Source organism: Adiantum capillus-veneris, chromosome 29, assembly GCF_014529385.1.
Source record: "Adiantum capillus-veneris isolate H3 chromosome 29, ASM1452938v2, whole genome shotgun sequence".
Classification (NCBI taxonomy): Eukaryota; Viridiplantae; Streptophyta; class Polypodiopsida; order Polypodiales; family Pteridaceae; genus Adiantum; species Adiantum capillus-veneris.
This window is the reverse complement of record NC_140959.1, coordinates 34172608-34194131: the sequence shown is the minus strand read 5'-3', so window position 1 is coordinate 34194131 and position 21524 is coordinate 34172608. Positions and strand designations below refer to the sequence as shown.

Below are 21524 nucleotides of genomic sequence, written 5' to 3'. Positions count from 1 at the left end.
AGACCGTGCAAGGTGATCCATTCAGCCATTATTTGAAAAATTTGGTTTGAAATTGAGAGGGAAATAGATATCTTCACAGGAGGAAAATTTTGTTCTGTTATTAATCTGTTTTCATTGTGACAGGCTCCTTAAGTGTATGAGATTGTCTTGCTACTAGGTAGTAGTGCATTCGTCTTTCAAGAAATAGTATTTAATTGATTATGTTGCTTTTATTCATTGTTAGTGTGGCAGTAGGTCCTCTCTAGCAATGTTTGAAGAGCTATCCTCTACATGTAGTAATGACATTAAGATTATTTCCTCTTGGTATCCAGCTGATTCACGTCCTCACGAATGAGCGGTGATCTTGGATTGTGTAAGAGTCAAAGAGGAGGCATCTAATGAGTAGTGGAAGGGGAGCAATTATTCCATGCTGAATCCATGTAGCTCAAACCATGATGTCATCTCTCCATACCAGCATGTTATATCTCCTTGTAGCTAACTGTAGAGAGGACTCAAGTGCTAAGCACGCATAGACAAGGTTTATGTCGTATAAGCAAGGAAACATCCTTCAAACAGGTGTCGCCGAGTCTGGCCCCTCGACCCACTCTCGTTTGCTCATACAGATTGTTCACAGAAGCTGTCCACAAAGCTTGCCATGGCCAGCAGTCCATGGAGACTTCCTTCCTCTGAAGTCACCCCAACTTGCTTGAGATCATGCTTGGGCACAAGCTCTGGTTTTCCATTGAATGAAAATGACTCAGATGACATGATGGTGTATGGCATTCTTAAAGAAGCTGTGAACAAGACAGGCTGGGTTCCGCGCACCCCAAAATGCAAAGATGCATCGACGGAGAGTCACCTTGCACCCAGATCATCAACACCGCAAAATACAACTCCTCCAAAGAAAGGCATAAAAAATGGTGCTGCCTCTACATTGTGCTCTGCCCCTTCAAGCACATCATTAACACCCGTAGAGCTTGCCAAGAGCTCCAACAACAAGCATTATCGAGGAGTACAGCGTCAGTCGTGGGGCATATATGCAGACGAGATCCAAGACTGTGCAAGGCAAGGGGCCCGTGTTTGGCTAGGGACCCTTGACACGGTTGAGGAGGCAGCTTTGGCATATGATCGAGCGGCATTGAAGATGCACGGGGCGCGCGCATTGCTGAACTTTTCCGTCAATGTCGTGGCTCCAATGCTAGAGAAAGAGGTGGAGACAAAGAAGAATAAGAGAGTGAAACGAGAAGCACCATTCAAAGATGGAGTTGCAGGCATCGAGCAACAACGTCAACAACATCAACAATGCAAGCGCATGCAAGATCCATCATCATCTTGACCACCATCAAGTCTGGTAGTGAGCTTTGAAGGAGAAGGGGTGAAGATAGAAGAGCTAGATGATGTGTTTTCTTTGCATGAGTTGCGCAAGTGTTTCTTGCCTTTCATCGCCTCCTCATTTGCTAGCACCATGGCTACCCTAGCCAACTGCACTGCAGCCTCTCATGTGATAGCAGAGTGCTTGCGCCTATGTGTGTGTGTGTGTGTGTGTGTGTGTGTGTGTGTGTGTGTGTGTGTGTGTGTGTGTGTGTGTGTGTGTGTGTGTGTGTGTGTGTGTGTGTGTGAGAGAGAGAGAGAGAGAGAGAGAGAGAGAGAGATCTCAGTACGAGTTGTTGGGCAAGAGTCTGACCATCATCAAGGACATGGTGGGAGTCCATGATAATTAGGCGTTGGTTCCTGGTGGGGGAGTCAGTGAGAGCTTGCAGTCTCTCATTTGGCTAACAAAGAGTCGAAACTCATCGGTGAGCTCATCTACAGAGTCGACCTTGAAGGCATATGGTATTGCACAAGATGCTGATATGGACAAAAGAATTCACTTGATATTGTTATTCAATGGTTGTGCTTGGAAATACCTTGATTGATATGTATGCCTAATGGGGTGCACTTCATCAATCACAAAAAGTACTTTAAGAGCTTCCTGTCTCGCGGATGTCGCCTGATTGCGAGATATGCCTAACTTGGACAGGGCTCAGGAGCTCTAGGCTGTTTTCAATGGAACGGGACGTCGTGCTTGCCACTGCCTTGGTCGACATGTATGCCATATGTAGTGCACTTCCTCAAGCACACGAAGTGCTTGAGGAGCTTTCTGTCTGAAATGTCGTCTCTTGAGATGCACTGATTTGGGGATATGTCCAACTTGGGCAGGGCCAAGGAGCTCTGGTCATTTTTTTGTGGATGAAGTGAGGGTGTCTCTCTAGACGCAATCACATACGCTGTAGCCTATTTTCACCTAATGCAAAGTGAGGGTCTCTCTCTAGATGTAATGTTATTTCAAGCAGTGCATTGATTGCTACAAGGTTAGGTCAGGAAGAGAGAGAGAGAGAGAGAGAGAGAGAGCTTTTTTAAGCAGATGAGAGAGACTGCATCTCTCCAAATGCAATCATGTACAGTGGCACCTTGAGGGAATGTGGTAGTACACAAGATGTTGATATGGGCAAAAGAAGTTATGGTGATATTGTTAGTTAGTGGTTGTTGAAAGAAAACATTGTGCTTGGCACTACCTTGGTCGGCATGTATGCCAAATGTGGTGCATTTCATAAAGCGGAAAAAGTGCTTTGATGAGATTCCTGTCCAGGATGTCGCCTTTTGAAGTGCAATGATTTGAAATGCACGGCTTCCACGCACAAACCCTCTCGATCTGAGCTGCCAGAAGAACCTCTTGGATGCTAAGGAGCCAATCCCATCTTCAAACCACAGCATGGATCTTAGAGTGCCACACGAATGGGGCTCCCTTGCCACACTGGAGCCACACCCCCTCCCAAACCCAACAGAATGATAGGAACCGAGGCTTACATGTTGATCTCCGTAGGAGAAAGGAGCGCAAGCCAACTCCTGCTGTCAAAAAATGAAGAGCCAGGGCAGTCGAAGAGGATTCTGCATCCAGGTGCCCCCACCCAAGGTGGTCCTCCGCGTCGGCCTTAGTCCACAATCCACATTGCCTCCACTGCAACCCCACCTGCCATTCGTCAACCCACCCCATTGAGCCTTCCCTGCTCTTAGTGGGCGAAACGAGTAGAACGAGCCTGTAGAGGCGAAGTCTCTTGAACCCTTGTCTTGACCTCAACCCACAATCCACCCTGCCTCCACTGCAAGCCCATGTGCCGTCCGTCAACCCACCCTAGCGAGCCTTCCCTACTCTTAGTGGGCGAAACAAGTAGAACAAGCCTGTAGGCAAAGGCTCTCGAACCCTTGTCTTGACCTCTTACGTTAAGTATACTTTTTGTGATCTATGGACTGCACCACATTAGGCATACATGTCGACCAAGGTAGTGCCAAGCACAACCACTAACTAACAATATCAAAATGAATTCTTTTCTCCATATCAGCATCTTGTGCAATACCATATGCCTTTAAGGTGAAAGTGTACTTGATTGCATTTAGAGAAGAAGAAAAATAAGAAGAGGATTTTAACGTCGTAGGAAACTATCCCAAGAGACCTCAAAGATCTATCCGACGATAGTTGAACTAAAGATCTGTTATTGAAGAGAGATGCCCTCCCCTCTGCATCTGTTGAAAACAAATCTCTCCCTTCCTGACCTGACACTACTGCAATCAATGCACTCCTTGAGATAACATTGCATTTCGAGAGATGCTCTCTCTCTACATCAGTTGAAAACATTCTAGAGCATATGTGATTGCATCTGGAAGAGAGCAGGAGCGTAGGCTATCATAAGCTGGCAGTTGTAGGTGAGACATTGAGGGAGACGGCCTAGCCACTTGTCCTAAAAGCTCGAGTCGATCTGCTTGATTTCCTCTGATTGCTGTTGCTCATATGTGACTGCGTCTAGAGAGATATCCTCGCTTCGTCCACTGAAAAACGACCAGAGCTCCTTGTCCCTGCCCACGTTGGGCATATCCTGTAGTCACTGCATTTCAAGAGACATCTCGGACATAAAGCTCCTCAAGCACTTCTTGTGCTTCATGAAGTGCACTATAGGTGGCATACATGTCGACCAAGTCAATGTCAAGCACAATGTCACATTCCGGTGTAAACAACGTGGAGCTTCTTGGCCATGCCAAGTTAGGCATATCCCACATTTAGACGAAATCCACAATAGGAAGCTCCTAAAGGACTTTTTGTGATCTATGAAGTGCACCACATTAGGCATACATGTCGACCAAGGTAGTGCCAAGCACAACCACTGACTAACAATATCAAAATGAATTCTTTTTTCCCATATCAGCATCTTGTGCAATGCCATATGCCTTCAAGGTGCAAGCGTACTTGATTGTATTTGGAGATCTCTTTGCATCTGTTGAAAATAGATCTCTCTCTTCCTGACCTGATACTGCTGGACATATTCTAGAGCTATCTGTGATTGCATCTGGAAGAGAGCAGGAGCATAGGCTACCATAAGCTGGCAGTCGTATGTGAGACATTGAGGGAGACGGCCTAGCCACCTACATGTCCTAGAAGCTCAAGTCGCGCTGCTCGATGGCCTCTGACTGCTGTTGTTCGATGGCCTCACTGCTCGACGACAAATTCCAAGTTTGTCTTTATTTTCTTTGGTTATGGAAAGTGTATTTTTCTAGCGCTGCTGGACAATTGCCTCTCTCTCTCTCTCTCTCTCTCTCTCTCTCTCTCTCTCTCTCTCTCTCTCTCTCTCTCTCTCTCTCTCTCTCTCTCTCTCTCATCTCTCTAACAATATGTCAGCACGTCTCTCTGTCTATCTGCGTTGTCCCCCTCGGGGCTGCAAAGAACACCATCGGAATAAGAAAAACGCGACACGTGGACGGGGAGGGAGCCGGAATCCCTCCCCCTTTTTGTGATCTATAAAGTGCACCACATTAGGCATACATGTCGACCATGGTAGTGCCCATTGCCAAGCACAATTACTAGTGACTAACAAGATCAAAATGAATTCTTTTGCCTATATCAGCATCTTGTGCAATGCGATATGCCTTCAAGATGCAAGTGTACTTGATTGCATTTGGAGAGATGCCCTCTCTCTGCATCTGTTGAAAATAGATCTCATCCTGCAATCAACACACTCCTTAAGATAACATTGCATTTGGCAAGATGCCCTCTCTCTGCATTAGCTGAAAACATTCTAGAGCATATGTGATTGCATTTGGAAGAGAGCAGGAGCGTAGGAGCTGAAAACATTCTAGATCATATGTGATTGCATCTCAAAGAGAGGAGGAGCATAGGCTACCATAAGATGGCAGTCATAGTCGAGACATTGAGGGAGACGACATAGCCACCTATCCGAAAAGCTGCAAAACAAGCTTCCTTTGGTTGAATCGGTGCCGGTAAGCGATTAACGCAAGGGCTGAGAGTTAACGCAAAGGTGCAAATTGGGCAAGGCTTGTGCATGTGTTGGCCGCCAAGAACAAGATCTTAGGGCTGATCTGGGGTAATCCCTTCAGGGATGAGAGAGAAGGGAGTAGAAATGGCTGATCTGGCTCCATAGCACAGAAAACACAGCCTGAGAGGTGAAAACACTGTTGTTTGTAGAAAACACAGCCACCAAGGGGGAGCGATCTCAGTTTTGAGGGAATTTTTCGTGACGAAAGCAATCAACAGGGGATCGTCGGCTTAGGAGAAGAACCTCAGCGTCTGATACCATGTGAGATTAGGCAGTGAAAGCGAAATCAGAAGCGCTGCCAACAACAGCATATAGCTCAGGTTGATGCCTTCCCATGAATACATCCAGTTCTGGTTCATTTTTTCCACATCTACCATATGGTTATAAGCTTGTGCTGCACATCAAATCTCTCATGTAGCTTACTCTTGCATTGAATTTGTTATTGAGCGTGTTTCTCTTTTAGTTTTTCTACCTGATCTTGCATTTGATTCATAACCTTTTGAAGCATTTGTAGCATTTTTTGTTTGATCTATTTTGTTGTAGTCCACTCCATTCATGGTTGCTTCGACCTCATCTGTAGATTCTTGATCTATTAATATTTTTACTTGCATTGATGTTACATGCAGATACGATGTTTGTGTTAGCCTGATATATGGTTTGTTTTAAATATACAGATACGATGAGTGACCAGGGTCATAGAGTGAAGTTGACGTTCATCAAGACTTTGCTACGTACCATTGGACTATGAGGAGAGGCTTTGACGCAGGCTATGTCAGATTATATGGAGATGGATGATGCCAGTTTAGATAGCTCCATCGAGTTTCTTGGGCGATTCAGTTTGCCCGTACGTCCTAGAGAGGGTGGGTACATCCTCCTAGCCACACACAGGAGTGGAGACTTCCTCTCATGCACCATAGCACATCAATAATCTTCTCGATTGATAAAGTAGTAATGTTATTCTTTTTTTAATATAGAAATCTTAATATATGTATTCCCTTGATGTCTTTGTTTGCTTAGGACTCCTATTCCAGGTACATCACATCATGAGAGTCAGCGGCTTACTCTTGATGTACCTCCTAGTACTCAATTGACACCTGATTCACAGGCTAGTGGCCGTCAGTCTCGGAGGTATATCTATTATGGTGATTATGGATTAAATATCAAGTAGTTTTTAAGAACTCTCATCTAATCTTCCATATGTTTATATTGCATGTAGGCATCATCGGCAGAGTAGCACGCCACCAGGTCGATCGACTCGTGAGACACCGCCTCAGCCGCCAACTCCCCCATCAGTGCCTCCACCTCCACCAATGTGCACGTGCATTGGCAGCTTGGGTGTCACATGCGACATCTTACCTGACGGGGCTATCCTCCAGCTCGGAGCCGGCATCGCCCTCAAACAATGGATGGGAGACCTCTGCTCGTCTTATCTAAAGCAGGTTCATATACCATGGGAGTAAATATTAATGAACATAAAAAATATAAATTTTAATTTGTTAGTTGAATTACTAATCGACTTTATTTTGCACTGTAGTGATTAGCATGAGGATGACAAGAAATATGTTATCAACACACTAGAGACGGAGTATGGGACAGGATGGAGTTACAAGTGGATGGTCAAGCAAATGTGCAAAATCATGGGTCATCGACGCGACGCATCACGGTAAGAAATATCTCTAACATCTCTCTCTCTCTCTCTCTCTCTCTCTCTCTCTCTCTCTCTCTCTCTCTCTCTCTCTCTCTCTCTCTCTCTCTCTCTCTCTCTCTCTCTCTCTCTCTCTCTCTCTCTCATCTCTTGACTCTCGATCTGTCAAGGTGGAAATCGATCGGAGCTGCTCTCTGAGTAGGTGTAGCGTATAGTAGAGGCATGTTGTAGGCAACTCTCGCAAGGGTGCACCGTGCACTATTGGGGTGCATGATTTTTCCTCTCTTCTATCATGCTCGCCGCTTGGGACCATATGAGACGAATCAAATGTACATGGTGTCCTGCCAAATGAGCATCCTCAACACTTCCAGCTATCCCTGAATTTTTGGGTGTTGATGGCACAAGGTCTAGAAAAGGTGCATTTATTGCAGCAGCCACTTCTCTTAGATCAAAATCTTTATCTTCCCAATGCTCTGATCCTTGAACTATGGCACCTCCTCCAAACATGCTGCCATAAGTTCTTCAGTTCATTTTTCCTCACTGGTTTCACAAGAAAGTCCAAAGCCCCTTTTCACAAGCATTTGAATACCACATTCATGGAGTCATGAGAGGACATCATGATAACCGGAATGTGCTTGAGGGCCCCATGGTTCATAATTCTCCCAAATAGACCTATGCCTGATAAACAGGGCATCATGACCTCCGTCAAAACAAGATCGACTTGGTTTTTTTGGTCCATCAAAAGCTCCCATGCTAGTAACCCATTGGAGGCAGGTGTAACTTCATAGCTGCAATTGCGTAGGAGAGCACCAATTGGATCAATCTGAATGCATGGAATTGATGTAAGTCTAGGCTATGTCAGCAATGACGATAGGAATGACGACACCGTCCTAAGGGATGAAATCTTCAATCTCGTATCTACTGTCCAAAAACGCTATGGGTTGAAAGCTGCGACTATGTCCAAAAACGCTGATTCTGGGACTGTTCTCTAGGTCTTTGACGCTGAAAATCTGGAGGTTTAGGGCTGAAAACTGAGGTTTCTTGGGGCTGAATATGCTACTCTTTAGGGGCTCAATCTGCTGGTCTTTCATTGCTGAAAAACGTCATGCTAAAAACTATAAAAAACGCTAGGTGATGGGTCTCCAAAAACGCTAGGTTGCTGAGCTTCTGCTGTCGATGGTTGCTGAGCTTCTGCTGTTAAGTGACTGGGTAGTTGCAATTGCGTAGGAGAAGTGGCATGATTGATTCTACTATTTTAAAGGCCAATCTATTTTTCCAAGCATCTTTATGCCTGTCTTGAGTGATGGAGACACCGTCTGATTAACATATGAAGGTTTTTGAGCTAGGAAGTTGGCAAGTAGAATTCCTAGGAAACAAACAAACAAGCCAGTATGCATCAGCCAAGTTGATGTAATTAGACAATTTTGGAGCGGGGTGCTACTCAACTTTGCTCGACTTCCAAGCAATTTGGGCTCCAACAGAAAAAGAAACTAAGCAAGACAAACCAAAGGAGTGCTAGCTGCAGATTTGATATCTCTGGTGTTGGTTTCATTCTGTGAAGATCCATGGTGCGCAGGATGCATTTTCTGAATAGTCTGTCTATGGATAATGTCGTCCTGATCATTTATGACGCTTTCTAGGATGTTTGCAAGCAAACTACTACCTTAAGTAGATGGATTCTTTCAGGATTTATTTCACCCCTTGACAAATGGTATGATGCTAAGGTTGAATGTTTTTAGTCCCAAGCTGGGCATATTAAGGGAAGTATGTTGTTTATGTACTGGCATACTAATTCTACTGAGAGTCTACAAGCTTATTACTTCTGCCTGAGAAGACATGTTTTGAGGGCTAATGAGTTGCTCTTGTCGTTGGTTTTTTACAAGTGTCTTCATGCCAATCAGTGACTGAGACGGTGTCTTAGAAACTGTGGATGACACATATGAAGGTTTTTGAGCTGGGAGGTTGGCATCAGTCTATGCCTTGCATATTATACAAGTATTGTTTGGCATGAGGTGGAGGAAGCAACCCAACCATTATTCATTATGCTTGTGGGAACCCAATCAAATGATATTTGTGGCCCAATTATTTTTCATTCCCTATTTTTTACAATAGAAACTTTAGTTTGTTGCACGTGAAGTACCATATGAGCCTGTTACATGGAGTATCCTTGCAAAACAAAGAAGCAATCGAAGTATCATATGAGCCTATGACACACAGAATTTTACAAGAAAATGTGGTCTTCCAAGAAGAGTGTGACAAAAGAGATTGATATTGGGACAAGCTTTCAACAAATTTGGAAAGGAAACAGGGAGCAATCTTTGTATACTCTGATGCAAGTAGAAGTTTGTTCTGTAGCGTTCACATGTTATGCATTGTAGCTTTGTCCTAGATTATAAAATGGCGTTGCAAATTCTGATGCCAAGTTGAGTTACTTGCATCCAAATTCTTGGAAGGTTAGAGGCATTGAATTTTTTTCCTTATGGTGTACATAATGAGCAACTTGAACAAGCCTAAGCTCTTCTGTAGTCTGCTCTTCTTCTATGGAATCATGGATCTAATATGAGTAAAGCTTCAACAAATTTGGAAAAAAAAAAAAGGAAAATTCGTCAAGCAAGTTAGGGCATTTTAGCTTTGTCCTAGATTATAGAATGTTGTTGCAAATCCTGATACCAAGTTCTAATTCCTGAAAGGTTAGAGGCGTTGCATGATGAGGGGTGATCATTGAGGGTAACCTGGAAAAAGCAATCCCGCAAGAAGAGGCACAAGATGGAAGCGGTCATGTGGGGATATTTCTGGACGTCTTGAGTCATAGTGGTGTGGACTATGGTTTGCAGGGTGATAACTCTTGTCGTAGAATGTGGCAGACAATTGAGGTGAAAGAGCTGGAGCTGGGGAGATTAGCAAGGAAAGAGGGAAGGAAGATGATTGAATTAAAGGATGTGATGATGTAGCAAGCTTTATTTGACAAGTGGTATGCTAAGGTTGAATGACAGACTAAAGCTGGGAAGTTCGTGTACCAAGTCATAACGAATATATTGATTGGGAAGTTAACTGTTTTGCCTAGGAGGACGAATCAATTTTTTCTAGGCAGAGACACCGTCTCAGAAACATATGAAGGTTTTTGAGCTGGAAAGTTGCCAAGTAGAATTGTTGGGAACCAAACAAGCGAGCCTCTTTCACGAGAAATCTAAAGCCTTTCTGGTCAATGCAATCAAATTTGCCAAACTGGGAGGAGAGCCTGGTAGGTTGTGCTTATTGAGAGGCCTACGTGGTCATCAAGCCGCAGATCCTTCTTAAACCACAGAATGGCAACATCCTTGTTGTTTGATGTTTGCATTGATGCAACAGCTGACACAACCAAGATTCTCCATGTAAACTGCCAATAGGTACTACTCCACGGTGAGACCCAAAATGGCAAAGTTTAGTCCCGTTATAATCTTGCTGAAAATTCTCTTTGTTGATATACTTATGTGATAGAGATGTGTGATGCCAACAGCTTCCTGGAACGTGGGCACAAGCGAGAGAAGCCATCTCTTTATTAATATGGTGAGTGCCATGCACCTGTGTGATTCTGTCAACTATGGAGGTATCCTTTCTGCAGTTGCAATTGTGTTTTGCATGAGCGAGAACTACATTGTTGTGAAGAGGTTGATGCTGAATATGGTGATTGCCACTAGCATGGCAATGAAGCCGTGACTGTTGGTGCGTATGTGATGAGGAAAGGACACATGAGGCTGTAGTAGATGTTCGTTCTTAGTGAGGGATTGAAATGATCACAAACAAGGTGAATGGACACTGTGTGTGCAAGTGAATGAGACTGAGAGATAGAGAGAGAAGAGAGATACGACACCAGAGACGTTGTAAAACCCTCCTCCGAAGGCCCGACTCTCGTCGGCGAGAGCGGTCTACTTATGATTGCACAAACTGGATCAAGCTGAATGCATGGAACTAATGCAATTCTAGGCTATGTCGGCGATGACGACGGGGATGATGACACTGTCCTAAGGGAGGAAATCTGCAATCTCGTATCTGCTGTCCAAAAACGCTATGGGCTGAAATCTGCGACTATGTCCAAAAACGTTGATTCTAGGACTGTTAAGTAGGTCTTTGATGCTAAAAATCTACAGGTTTAGGGCTGAAAACTGAGGTTTCTTGGGGCTGAATTTGCTACTCTTTAAGGGCTCAATCTGCTGCTCTTTCCTTGCTGAAAAATGCCATGCTGAAAACTGTCAAAAACGCTAGGTGATGGGTCTCAAAAAACGCTAGGTTGTGCTGAGCTTCTGCTGCCGATGGATATGCATCTACACTAAGTGACTGGGCATGCACGGTCTACAAATAGACTCACAAAAGTGCCAGATCACTTCTAATCTATACTTTGAGGAGTCGACGGACCATTTGCACGCACTCTCGCCGGCATGAGCGGTCTACTTATGATTGCACAAACTGGATCAAGCTGAATGCATGGAACTGATGCAAGTCTAGGTTATGTCGGCGATGATGACCGGGATGATGACACCATCCTAAGGGCTGAAATCTGCAATCTCGTATCTACTGTTTAAAAACGCTATGGACTGAAATCTATGAATATGTCCAAAAATGTTGATTCTGGGACTGTTCTGTAGGTCTTTGACGCTGAAAATCTGCAAGTTTAGGGATGAAAACTGAGGTTTCTTGGGGCTGAATGTTCTACTCTTTAGGGGCTCAATCTGCTAGTCTTTCATTGCTGAAAAATGCCATGCTGAAAACTGTCAAAAACGCTAGGTTGTTGAGCTTCTACTGTCGATGGTTGTTGAGCTTCTGCTATCGATGGAAATGCATCTACACTAAGTGACTGGGCATGCACGGTCTACGAATAGACTCACAAAAGTGCCAGATCACTTCTAATCTATACTGACTGGACTGACTGAACCCTGATCACGTTGTAGCTTATCCACGGACACATAGGGCAGGATGTGTCACGTGACAAAGGGTGGTGAATTCATTGTTTGTTTTATATCTCGTCCATTGCCTTATGCCTCACAATGGACTACACAATGATCCACTATCGTGCTTGGTTAATAGTCCTTTTGGTGCAAATTAAGCATTAAGAATTATGATTTCTCATAATTTCTCTCCCTAGTATCTTTGATGATCAACACATAATGGAGACTAAATCATATGCTATGGACTTGCCGACAACGTCGACGATGACAAGGACGACAATGAGACAAGCCGGAATCTGAAAAACGCTATGGCTGAAATCTACAAATCTTTATCCACTAAATTTTGACTCTATGTCGATGACGACGATGCAACGACGCCACGCTGAAAATGCAGATGCTGAAATCTGCGTTTTTTGGGTTGAAACTACAAACGCTCGTGGATCTGACCATGCGGCGAGGAACTGCTGCAGGAAGGTGAGGTCTGCGAAGTTCGATGATTCTACGGTGGAGTTTGATTGCTAAAAACTAAAAACGTTGGTCTAGATCTAGGTTTCGTCGTGGTAGATCTGCAAAATATTGGATGGTTATGCTGATGCAAAAATGCTAGGGCTAATCTGCTATCTTGCTATGGAATCTGCTAACGCTAGGGCTGATCTGTCTTGTGCTGCTGTCGGGGCTGATCTACAGTGCAAAAACGCCGGGGCTGATCCGTCATGCAAAAATGCTAGGGTTTTTAGATGGGCTTCACTATCGGTGGTAGCATCCTCGTATCTTGGGCAGCGGTGTGATTTGATTACCTTGTACATAGCTACAAAAAGAAAAACGAGTCTGAAGGGAATCGAACCCTGACACTAGCCATATGGGGCTATCACCACGAGACTCCCCACCACCCACCCTTATTAGTAAGATTTCAAAACAATAACAATCATGACTTAACAAAATGAATTACTGTGAGATTTAATCTTAGCCAATATAGGTTGATTTGTGAGTTGATACGCACGGCTAATAGTCCTCATCGTCATCTCTGAGATTAGCCATCAATAAAATCTCATCTTCATTATCTTTGTTTACTTCCTCAAACTCCTCTGCCATTAAATCTGTGTTGACGTTCATTTCCTCCATGTGCTCAACATCCACTATTTCTTCCTCTTGGGTGTCAGTAGTGTCAGAGTACGGATGGTTGTTGTTCTCATCATCTACAATGTCATCATGAATGGCAAGGGAAATTCTACACGTCTCTAACATGGATGTGTTTAGATTCGAGGATGTTACCAATTCATCCTGATTTGCTTCCTCAGGGTCAACGCTATCAAACAACTGACGACCTCTAGGTTGGACGTGCACAACTTGCCACCATGGATGAGAATCTGGGTTCTTGTAAAAGAACGCTTGCTCAACATGAGTTGGCAGAATATAAGGCTCTCTTGTTGCATGCATTAACTTCGAGGAGTCGACGGACCAAAATTTGGACGGTTCTCTTTTCATTGTGGCACTATTGCCTTTATACTCGGCACGAAACCAATCCACCTTCAGAATCACCTGTCAAAATGCACGAATCAAAACTTTAGAATTATGTATAACTTCAAGAAATCTACATGTCATTGTTGTATGAAGAGGGATTTCATTCACCTGTTTGAAGATCCGATACGATATTTCATAAATGCCGACTATAGTTCCCACATAACCCAGTTCTCTATCAACAAGATTTGTGTCTCTTGAACTTGCACGTGATAATTTCTTGAAAGAGGCAACAACGGAAGAATCTTGAGTTAGATGTAAGTCGTCAATAGCTTTTATTCGAAGATGTTGACCATAAGCCCACATGTTTGTATACATTCAAGCCTAGATCAATATATAAATGATATAAGAAAAAAAGGAATATTGCTTGTTTAGTTTAAATTTTTCAAAGCCCAAAAGTTACCTTTCTTTCACATCCGATCATAAAGTCTCTCTGTTCCCTTGATATTGTCTCATGATCTCTATCCGCCCGTTGCATACGGGTGTATAACCAATCCATGAAAGAAGGTACGTCTTCGTTATGTCTGCCAACTCATTGGTACTCCTCAACAAATTGTTGCATGCATTCGCTATTATAGACAATAAAAGTAGAAATATCCAAATTATCTTGGATCTTAAGTCGAAAAGGGACTCCCTTACCAGACAATACCTCGTCTGACATGGCAGAAGAAGAATCATTTGTCCATACGTGTGGAGCTTCAAAATCGGTTTACTCAAGATATTCACAAACGTAATACATGCATTCTTCAAGCATCCATCCTTCCGCCATAGAACCCTCTGGTCTTGCTCTTTGATGTACATAACCTTTCAGTACTCCCATAAATCTCTCGGCCCAAAACATCCATCGAGTAGAAACAACACCAGCAAGCTCTATCTCGTCCACTAGATGGATTAGCAGATGAACCTAGATATCAAAAAAGGAGGTTGGAAGTTCCTTCTCCATTAAACAAAGAAGCTCTATACATTCACGCTTCTTTTGTGGAATTAACCCTTTGTCAATTTCTTTAGATGTAATCCATCTATCAATAAAAGAAAGAAGATATTAAAGTTATATTTGAATTAATAACTTATCAACTAAAATTTAATGAGCGATAAATACCTTGCAAGCAATCCAAAGCGATATATTACGTCTCAGACTCCTTGGGTAGTACATCCATCAATAACAAGGGGTAGAGCATGCTGTATACATGATTAATCCAATCAACAAAACATGCAAGAAAATAAATACTTGCAAAGATTGATAAAACATTATCTTCACAAAATTGTGCAAATCATGTGTTTTTAAACCAGACAAGCTCTTGTCATCTAAAGTGAATATGTTTCGACAAGATGCTCCATATCCTGTAGACGTACGAATCAATTGAATCCTCTTATTAATAGTATGCACCTCTTCTACTCTGAGTACCCATGGGAGGCTCATAGGTTGTGTCACATCCAGTTTCATCAGAAAGTGGCCATAGATTAGGCTTTGAGTTTCGATCCATTAAGTCATTTCTTACTGCCATTGTGTCTTTCAAGCCAACAAGGTGTTGCCATAACAAATGACCAACGTTCTTAAATATATGCATAGGATCAAGAAGATGACATATCTTCAAAACCTTCCAATATTCCAAAGTGTACCATATCGAAGGACTTTGAGCCAGAGAATGTTTTCCTCTGGCTCGCATCTTCACAGCATCATCATCATGACCACTTATGATCTCCGACTCCGAATCGATAGCGAGTCCAACAGTCCACTTTAGATACCAATCCTTTGGTGTGTTTGGTATTGGACATTTCCCTTCTTCTACCTTCCCGTTGAAATGTATGGCTTGCCTTCTATTTTGTAGATGATGCTCTTCAGGTAAAAATCGTCTGTGTCGAAGATATATATTTTTGTTGAAGTTTTTGCTATAAGTTGATCTCAACCAATCACCGCACATAGGACAAGCTTTATAACCCTTGGTACTTATTCCTGCATGAAAAACATAACAAAGATTATTAGCGCAATAAATATACAAAAAACGCATGAGAAAATGTATATATCTAAACCATTTACCTGAGCAAAAATCATATCCTGGAAAGTCGTGGATAGTCCATGCTAAAATCCCACGAATAATGAACTGTCTTTCACCAATGCTTCTTGACATATCCACGACATCAATCCCTCTCCGCAAATCTTGAAGATCCTCAATGAGAGGAGCCAAATATACATTCAGGTCTTTAACTTGTCACTTTCCTGGGATTAAGAGTGAGAGCATTAAATGTTCTTTCTTAATACTAAGATATGGGGGTAGATTATAGTTAATAACTACCACCGGCCATGTAGACCATTTACTTGATTTTATAAAAAATGGATTCACACCATCTAATGCTACACCCATCTTTAAATTGCGTGATTCTTTTGCAAAATCTGGCCATAGCGAATCAATATGCTCAAATGCAAGACTATCCTGCGTAATTCGCATTACTCCATCTTTGCTCTTGTGCTCCGCTCCCCATGTCATAAGCTTAGCTAATTCGGGACTTTGAAACATATGTTCTATACGTGAAGCCAAGGAAAAATGTCTCAATACCTTTCTAGGGACCTTACCTTTCTCATCTCTATAACGAGACGTTTGACATTTTGGGCACGTCACATTGTCCTGGTACTGATATCTATATAAAATACAATCGTTGAGACATGCATGTATGGAAGAATAGTCAAGTCCAAGACTACTTATCATTATCTTCACCTCATTGTGTGATGCAGGAAAGGAATTGCTTGTTGGCAAGAACTTTTGAGAGACTAGCTTTCAAGTTGATTAAAAATATGATCAATAACAAGCACCAATGTTTAGAGTGTAACAAATAAATATGTTAGATGTATACATACTTCAATAGTGCTGAAACGGATACAATACTGCATCCAAAACGGTTTTGAAGATTAAGAATAAGTAAGCTTGCACTTAGTCGTGTCAGATGGCTTCCTTCGTAGATATGTTTTAGAGCTTCGTCTCGAAGATACTTCTCGTTGTTAGGAATATCTCTCGCACTATCATTTTGATGCCAATCGTCAATAAAATCAGCCATGCCATCGTCATTATCAAAGATATCATCACATCCATTAAAGTCCTTAGAATATTGTTCCTTTAGTCTTGCATACGTTGTCATGTTGTGACACGTACATAGTGAGAACTCATGCTACAAGAGTTATCTTCTAACTTTTTTACATAGTTATATTTTCTATAATGTATATATGCATATTTAAGTATAATAATATTCTTTCTATCTCATCCTATTATTCATCTCAATGGTAACCTATTCTTACTTTACCATTAGAAAATACTATGGGAAGAGCATCAATAGCTCCGCCTCTTTAACTTGGGGCAAAAAAGCATTGATTCTTTATTTTTACTATCTTATTATCATTTCACACCATAGCTAGATCATATACCTAGGGTAAACTCCAATATATATATATATATATTCTATGTATTTTTCTTATATTTCTTTTTAAATATCTACTAGGAGGGAATCAAATCCTAGTGGGACACTAGGTGGCATGATTTCAAAGATACACTTATTTTAATGCATTATTGCAAGCATGATTAGAAAACTTTGTCAAGGAGCAATGTCATGCTTTCATATGGCATGAGGTGTCCTTTGGAATCAAATGAAAGTCTAGGCTAAGGGGACCACAAGAAGACTTTTGCTACCAGAAATGGACCCTATTTTGATAATTTTTTAACACAAGGTTCCAATCCAAATTGGAAAACAATTTTAGAATGAAAGTCGTAGATAATGAGCTGACTTTTCTGCCCATATTTTTACTTTTCTATTTGGAGACACGGTTGAGGAGATATGATGAAAATATTGGACCCCAATCTGTCCTCATCATGCAGGGACAGCTATTTTCAAGCTTTTCCAGTTTCTGTTCACACTGACTCTTCTCTTCTTGTGTAAACCCTTGGAGGTTCCCTTCACCTATAAAAGGGGAACTCTTCTTCCTTGAAAACCACTTAAGCATTCAAGCCATTGATGAGAGGAATTCATGAGGGAGTGAGTAATAATGCCAAATCGTACTTAGCCATTAACATAAGCTTAACGCCTACACTTTCTCCTGGAGGAAGACTAGCCATTCTTGCATGCTATCCTTGGAAGATCAACTCTAATCAAAGAAGGCCTTGGACTTGGCATATCAATCAAAGTTGAATTCTCCCCTCTTCTTCTCTCTCCATCAATAATGGTGCCGAAGGGTTTGTCAAGTAAGATGTGTTCTACATTGATGTTTTCTTGATTTCTTGTTGTTTTATTTTTCATCTCTAATCCAAAAAATATATATATCTAATCTCATCTCCTTAACCAAATCTATCTCTCTCACTCTTAGTAATCCATCCTCTTTACAAATTTTAGGTTCTCCTTGCTACAGGTACATCTCTCCCCACAGTATCCTTATTGCCTACGGGCAAGAATAGGGCTTGGGAGGGAAACTCTCTTCTCTTCTCTTCTCTTCCCTTCTCTTCTCTCATATCTACATTTTTCACATACTAGAGTTATCCTAGATGAATAATCCACATGATGATAATTTCTTTCGATTTCACTCTGTATGATCTATTAGAATTAACGTACGAATTAGCCGTAAAATACATTTTCAACAACGTATAGTGTTTCTCTTTTGCCCAGAAAGGCTCAATGAAATACTTCTATTACCGGATCCCATCATACTACCTCCATAGACTATAACTTTTCTTTTGACGTAAGCGTAGCTATCTTGCTATGAACCAAGAGGATTTGTACAGACAATTAATCCCAATCACTAGAAAAAATATATATATTATGGTAAGCACAAAACTACAATTCCAAAGAACAGTTCATAGCCTATTTGGTCAGCCAAGATTGAATGCCATTAATTCATCTATTAACCCTTTTATGTTACCCATGATACAATATGACCATAGCCCTGATGTTTTCATCTTTGTGTTGTTTTGACATTCTCCTTTGTGTTCTTTCTTTGTGTGTGTGAGTGCAAGAGAGAAAGAGTGGGGCTTCTTTGATTGGACTTCCTTCCAAACCCTAATCTTCATGACATCTATGGTTTAACTCCTTCATATAGTTTTTTTTTTTGAGTTCTCTCACAAAATTTCATAACCATAAGCCCGGTGCTTTCCTGGCAAGACCGCAAATTTCTCGACATATTTTTGGTGAACCCGAGGCGAAACTGCCAGGGTTAGAGTTTGTGGGTAACCATGGGTGAACAGGGTATGCATTTTGACCCAACAACAATGCAAATGTTTCAAGAATTTGCAATGTTCATGCAACAACAACATGCGACTGAAATAAGGGAGATTTCAGCAACAAAGGCCATACAAGCAGTCGTCAATAGAATGGATCGATTTAATGGCAAAGATGTAACCAAGTACTTACGTGAGGATGTGAAGGAGATGGAGCTACATCGCGTGTCAGAAGGTGAGATGATTCAAAGCTTTGAGGTAGTTGTTGCTCCATAAATTAGAGAACTTGTTAGGGGAATTAAAGATGGGCATGGGAGAAATTGGGAAGAACTCAAAGTAGCTTTAAAGGAGGAATATTTCATGGAGGACTCTGAGAGAGTGACCAAAAGGACATTCTTAGAATGGGTAGTCAAGCCAAAGCAAGGAATATCAATAACAAAGCTATGTAGGGAATTTGAGCGGCACTATGCACAAATCATGAGGACAGAAAGGGCCACACTAGATACAGAGAAGACAAATCTTTTCTTACAAGCTACAGGTAAAGAGTTTCAAGAAAATTTGGAGCTTCTTCTTGAAGATAAAGATGCTGAGCAAGGACTAAAGACCGACTGGAATGAGGTTGAAGGTGCTATCTCACTGCTTGCCAAACGACAAAGAAGAAGGGACAAGATGGTAGTAAACACTACAAGTCATTCCACCTCAACTTCTGACAAAATGGTAAAGCCTACTTTTATCGCTCCGAAGTTTGATGAGTCCATGCTAGATGAGCTTGTGAAGGGAATGGGTGACTTGAAGGTGAAGCTTGCAAAGCTTAAAGAAAAAGGCCAACCGTCAGGGCCACTTTCTAGGCAAAGACAATAGCCCAAAGAAGGGTTTGTTAATAGATGTATTTGGTGTGATAGTATATACCATGTAAGAAGGGATTGTGATGATTTTAGTGATGCTTTGTCAAAAGATGTTGTCTTTTTTAAGGATGGTAAAATCCACTTAAGAGAGACAGGTCTACCCTTGAGAACTAACTTTGGGAAGGGGGCAATGCAAACCTTAGTTGAAGATATGGCAACTAAGCATGCCACCTCTTCAGTTGAGGCAGCTACTTATGGAGTAAAAATTGAGCATCTTAGTGATGAAGATGTGAGTAACCATCAACTTTGGCCAAATGTCATGCAATTAGCTAAACAGGGAAAGCTTAAAAAAAAGATTCTACATGAAGCATATGTCTAGAAACAGGATGGAATGATCTAGTGGACTCATTGTCAGTGCATGCCTACATTACAAAATGCCAACAAAATGAGGCGATTGCAGAAGATAAGCACAGACGTGCTAATGAAGGACCATCAAAAAGAGCTTCTAGAAGTGGGGGAAGAAGTGACTCAATGCCTTATCAAACACCCTTGACACAAGGAGCATCTCCACCTGAAGTACTCATGGAGGAGTCTACAACATGAAAGAAGAAAGAGCCAACAAAATGTAAGACAAAAGGCCCAACTTATAAACTAAATCTGATATTGAGGTTGCTACAGATTTAAAGAAATTCTTGGAGGAAAGGATCTTGAATAGTAAGATTGATTTTACTTTGGGAGAAGTTCTTGGCATTGCAAAGCGTGAATTCCACGAGGAGATCATTGACATCATCAAGAGAAAGAGGCAAACTCTTGATGAGGTTGCTCGTTCACAGGTTCACGGAGAAACCTTGAAGACACAAGGGATGGAGTTGCAAAATAAGGAGGATGATGGAGCTGTGGTAGGATGCTACCAATCTAGTGGGAGAGTGAAGCAACTGCATTTCTCAAATGATGATGAAGAAGTTGAAGCTATTCCTAGGAGCTACTATTCTTGAAGTCACTAGGAAAGGGCTACTACAGAAACTTTGGTCAAGGTAGGTGATTTTGAAGAGTCATTTGTTGCCTTGATTGACCATGGTTCAGAAATAAACATAATGTCAAAGAGTCTCTACAACAAGTGCAAATGGCCGATGGACATAGATCATGGCTGGATGGTAAAAGTGGCAAACAATTCATCCGATGAATTGTATGCAGCATGTCCAGGTGTGAAGGTGATAATAGGTGATGTAAAGATTGACCAAAACTTCTTTGTACAGGATACATCTTCATATCATCTCATCCTTGGACAGCCCTACATTGTGGGAGTTCGAATGGAAACAAAGGTAATGGATGATGATTCAGCATATGCTAGGATACGTAGCAAAGATGGTAAACGAGCTGTCCAATTTCTCACAGTTTGTGTAAACCATGAAAGAAATCGTGAAAACCTCAGAGAACATCCTCTACCAAAGGTGAGCAAAGAGTTTCATGATCATAGAGAAATGATGGGTTTTGGCCAAGTACCATTGTAAAGCGGGATTGCAGTGGTACAGAAAGAAAAAGGGTCTCGCCTGATCCAAAAATAGGTAAAACTTTCTCAACGAGCTCCTTGGTAACAAGGAATGGATCAGGATGTTTTAAAAAACTTGAATATTTGAAGAGATGTGAGAGCAATATGTGCATAATGTACAAATAGGCATGAAAAAGAGTGGGTTGTTAGAGCCTACTAAAAATGTTTTGGGTTTGTGTGAACAAGTTTCTTTTGTAGATACTATGGGTGAGCTTGATGTTATAATGGGGTCTAGTTTGCATCTTGAAAATGAAGTTTTGGAAGTTTGCTTTATGGAAATCTATCAAGTAATAGAAGCCTTTAAAGAAAGCCAAACAGTTGGCCCAGAAGTCCATGTTGAAACTAAATATGAGAGTGTAGCAAAGAAGGTGGAACCAGTAGCTTCACCCTTACCACCCAACAACAGGGAAAAGATTGAGCAGGCTTCTTTACAACCAAGTTTGAGGAATCCTAAAAATATTGGGCATACCTTCACAAAATAATCTTTTCAAGCGTTGCAAATTGGTTGCGA

General features: G+C 41.7%; 1 protein-coding gene and 2 pseudogenes across 1 annotated transcript; 2 read left to right on the top strand and 1 right to left on the bottom strand.

Annotated features, from left to right (window-relative positions):
- The window catches only part of LOC147419018 (uncharacterized), a 32286-nt pseudogene that overhangs the window by 884 nt on the left and 9878 nt on the right, over positions 1–21524 (top strand).
- LOC147419020 (uncharacterized) lies at positions 279–2127 on the top strand (annotated as a pseudogene).
- On the bottom strand, positions 12912–13394 carry LOC147419019 (uncharacterized). Its single transcript, XM_086505250.1, has one exon. It carries the CDS (start codon positions 13392–13394, stop codon positions 12912–12914), a length of 483 nt encoding a protein of 160 aa, XP_086361376.1.

Excerpts from the sequence above, each read along its gene's own strand:
- LOC147419019 (XM_086505250.1), bottom strand. The coding sequence starts at position 13,394 with ATGAAAAGAGAACCGTCCAAATTTTGGTCCGTCGACTCCTCGAAGTTA.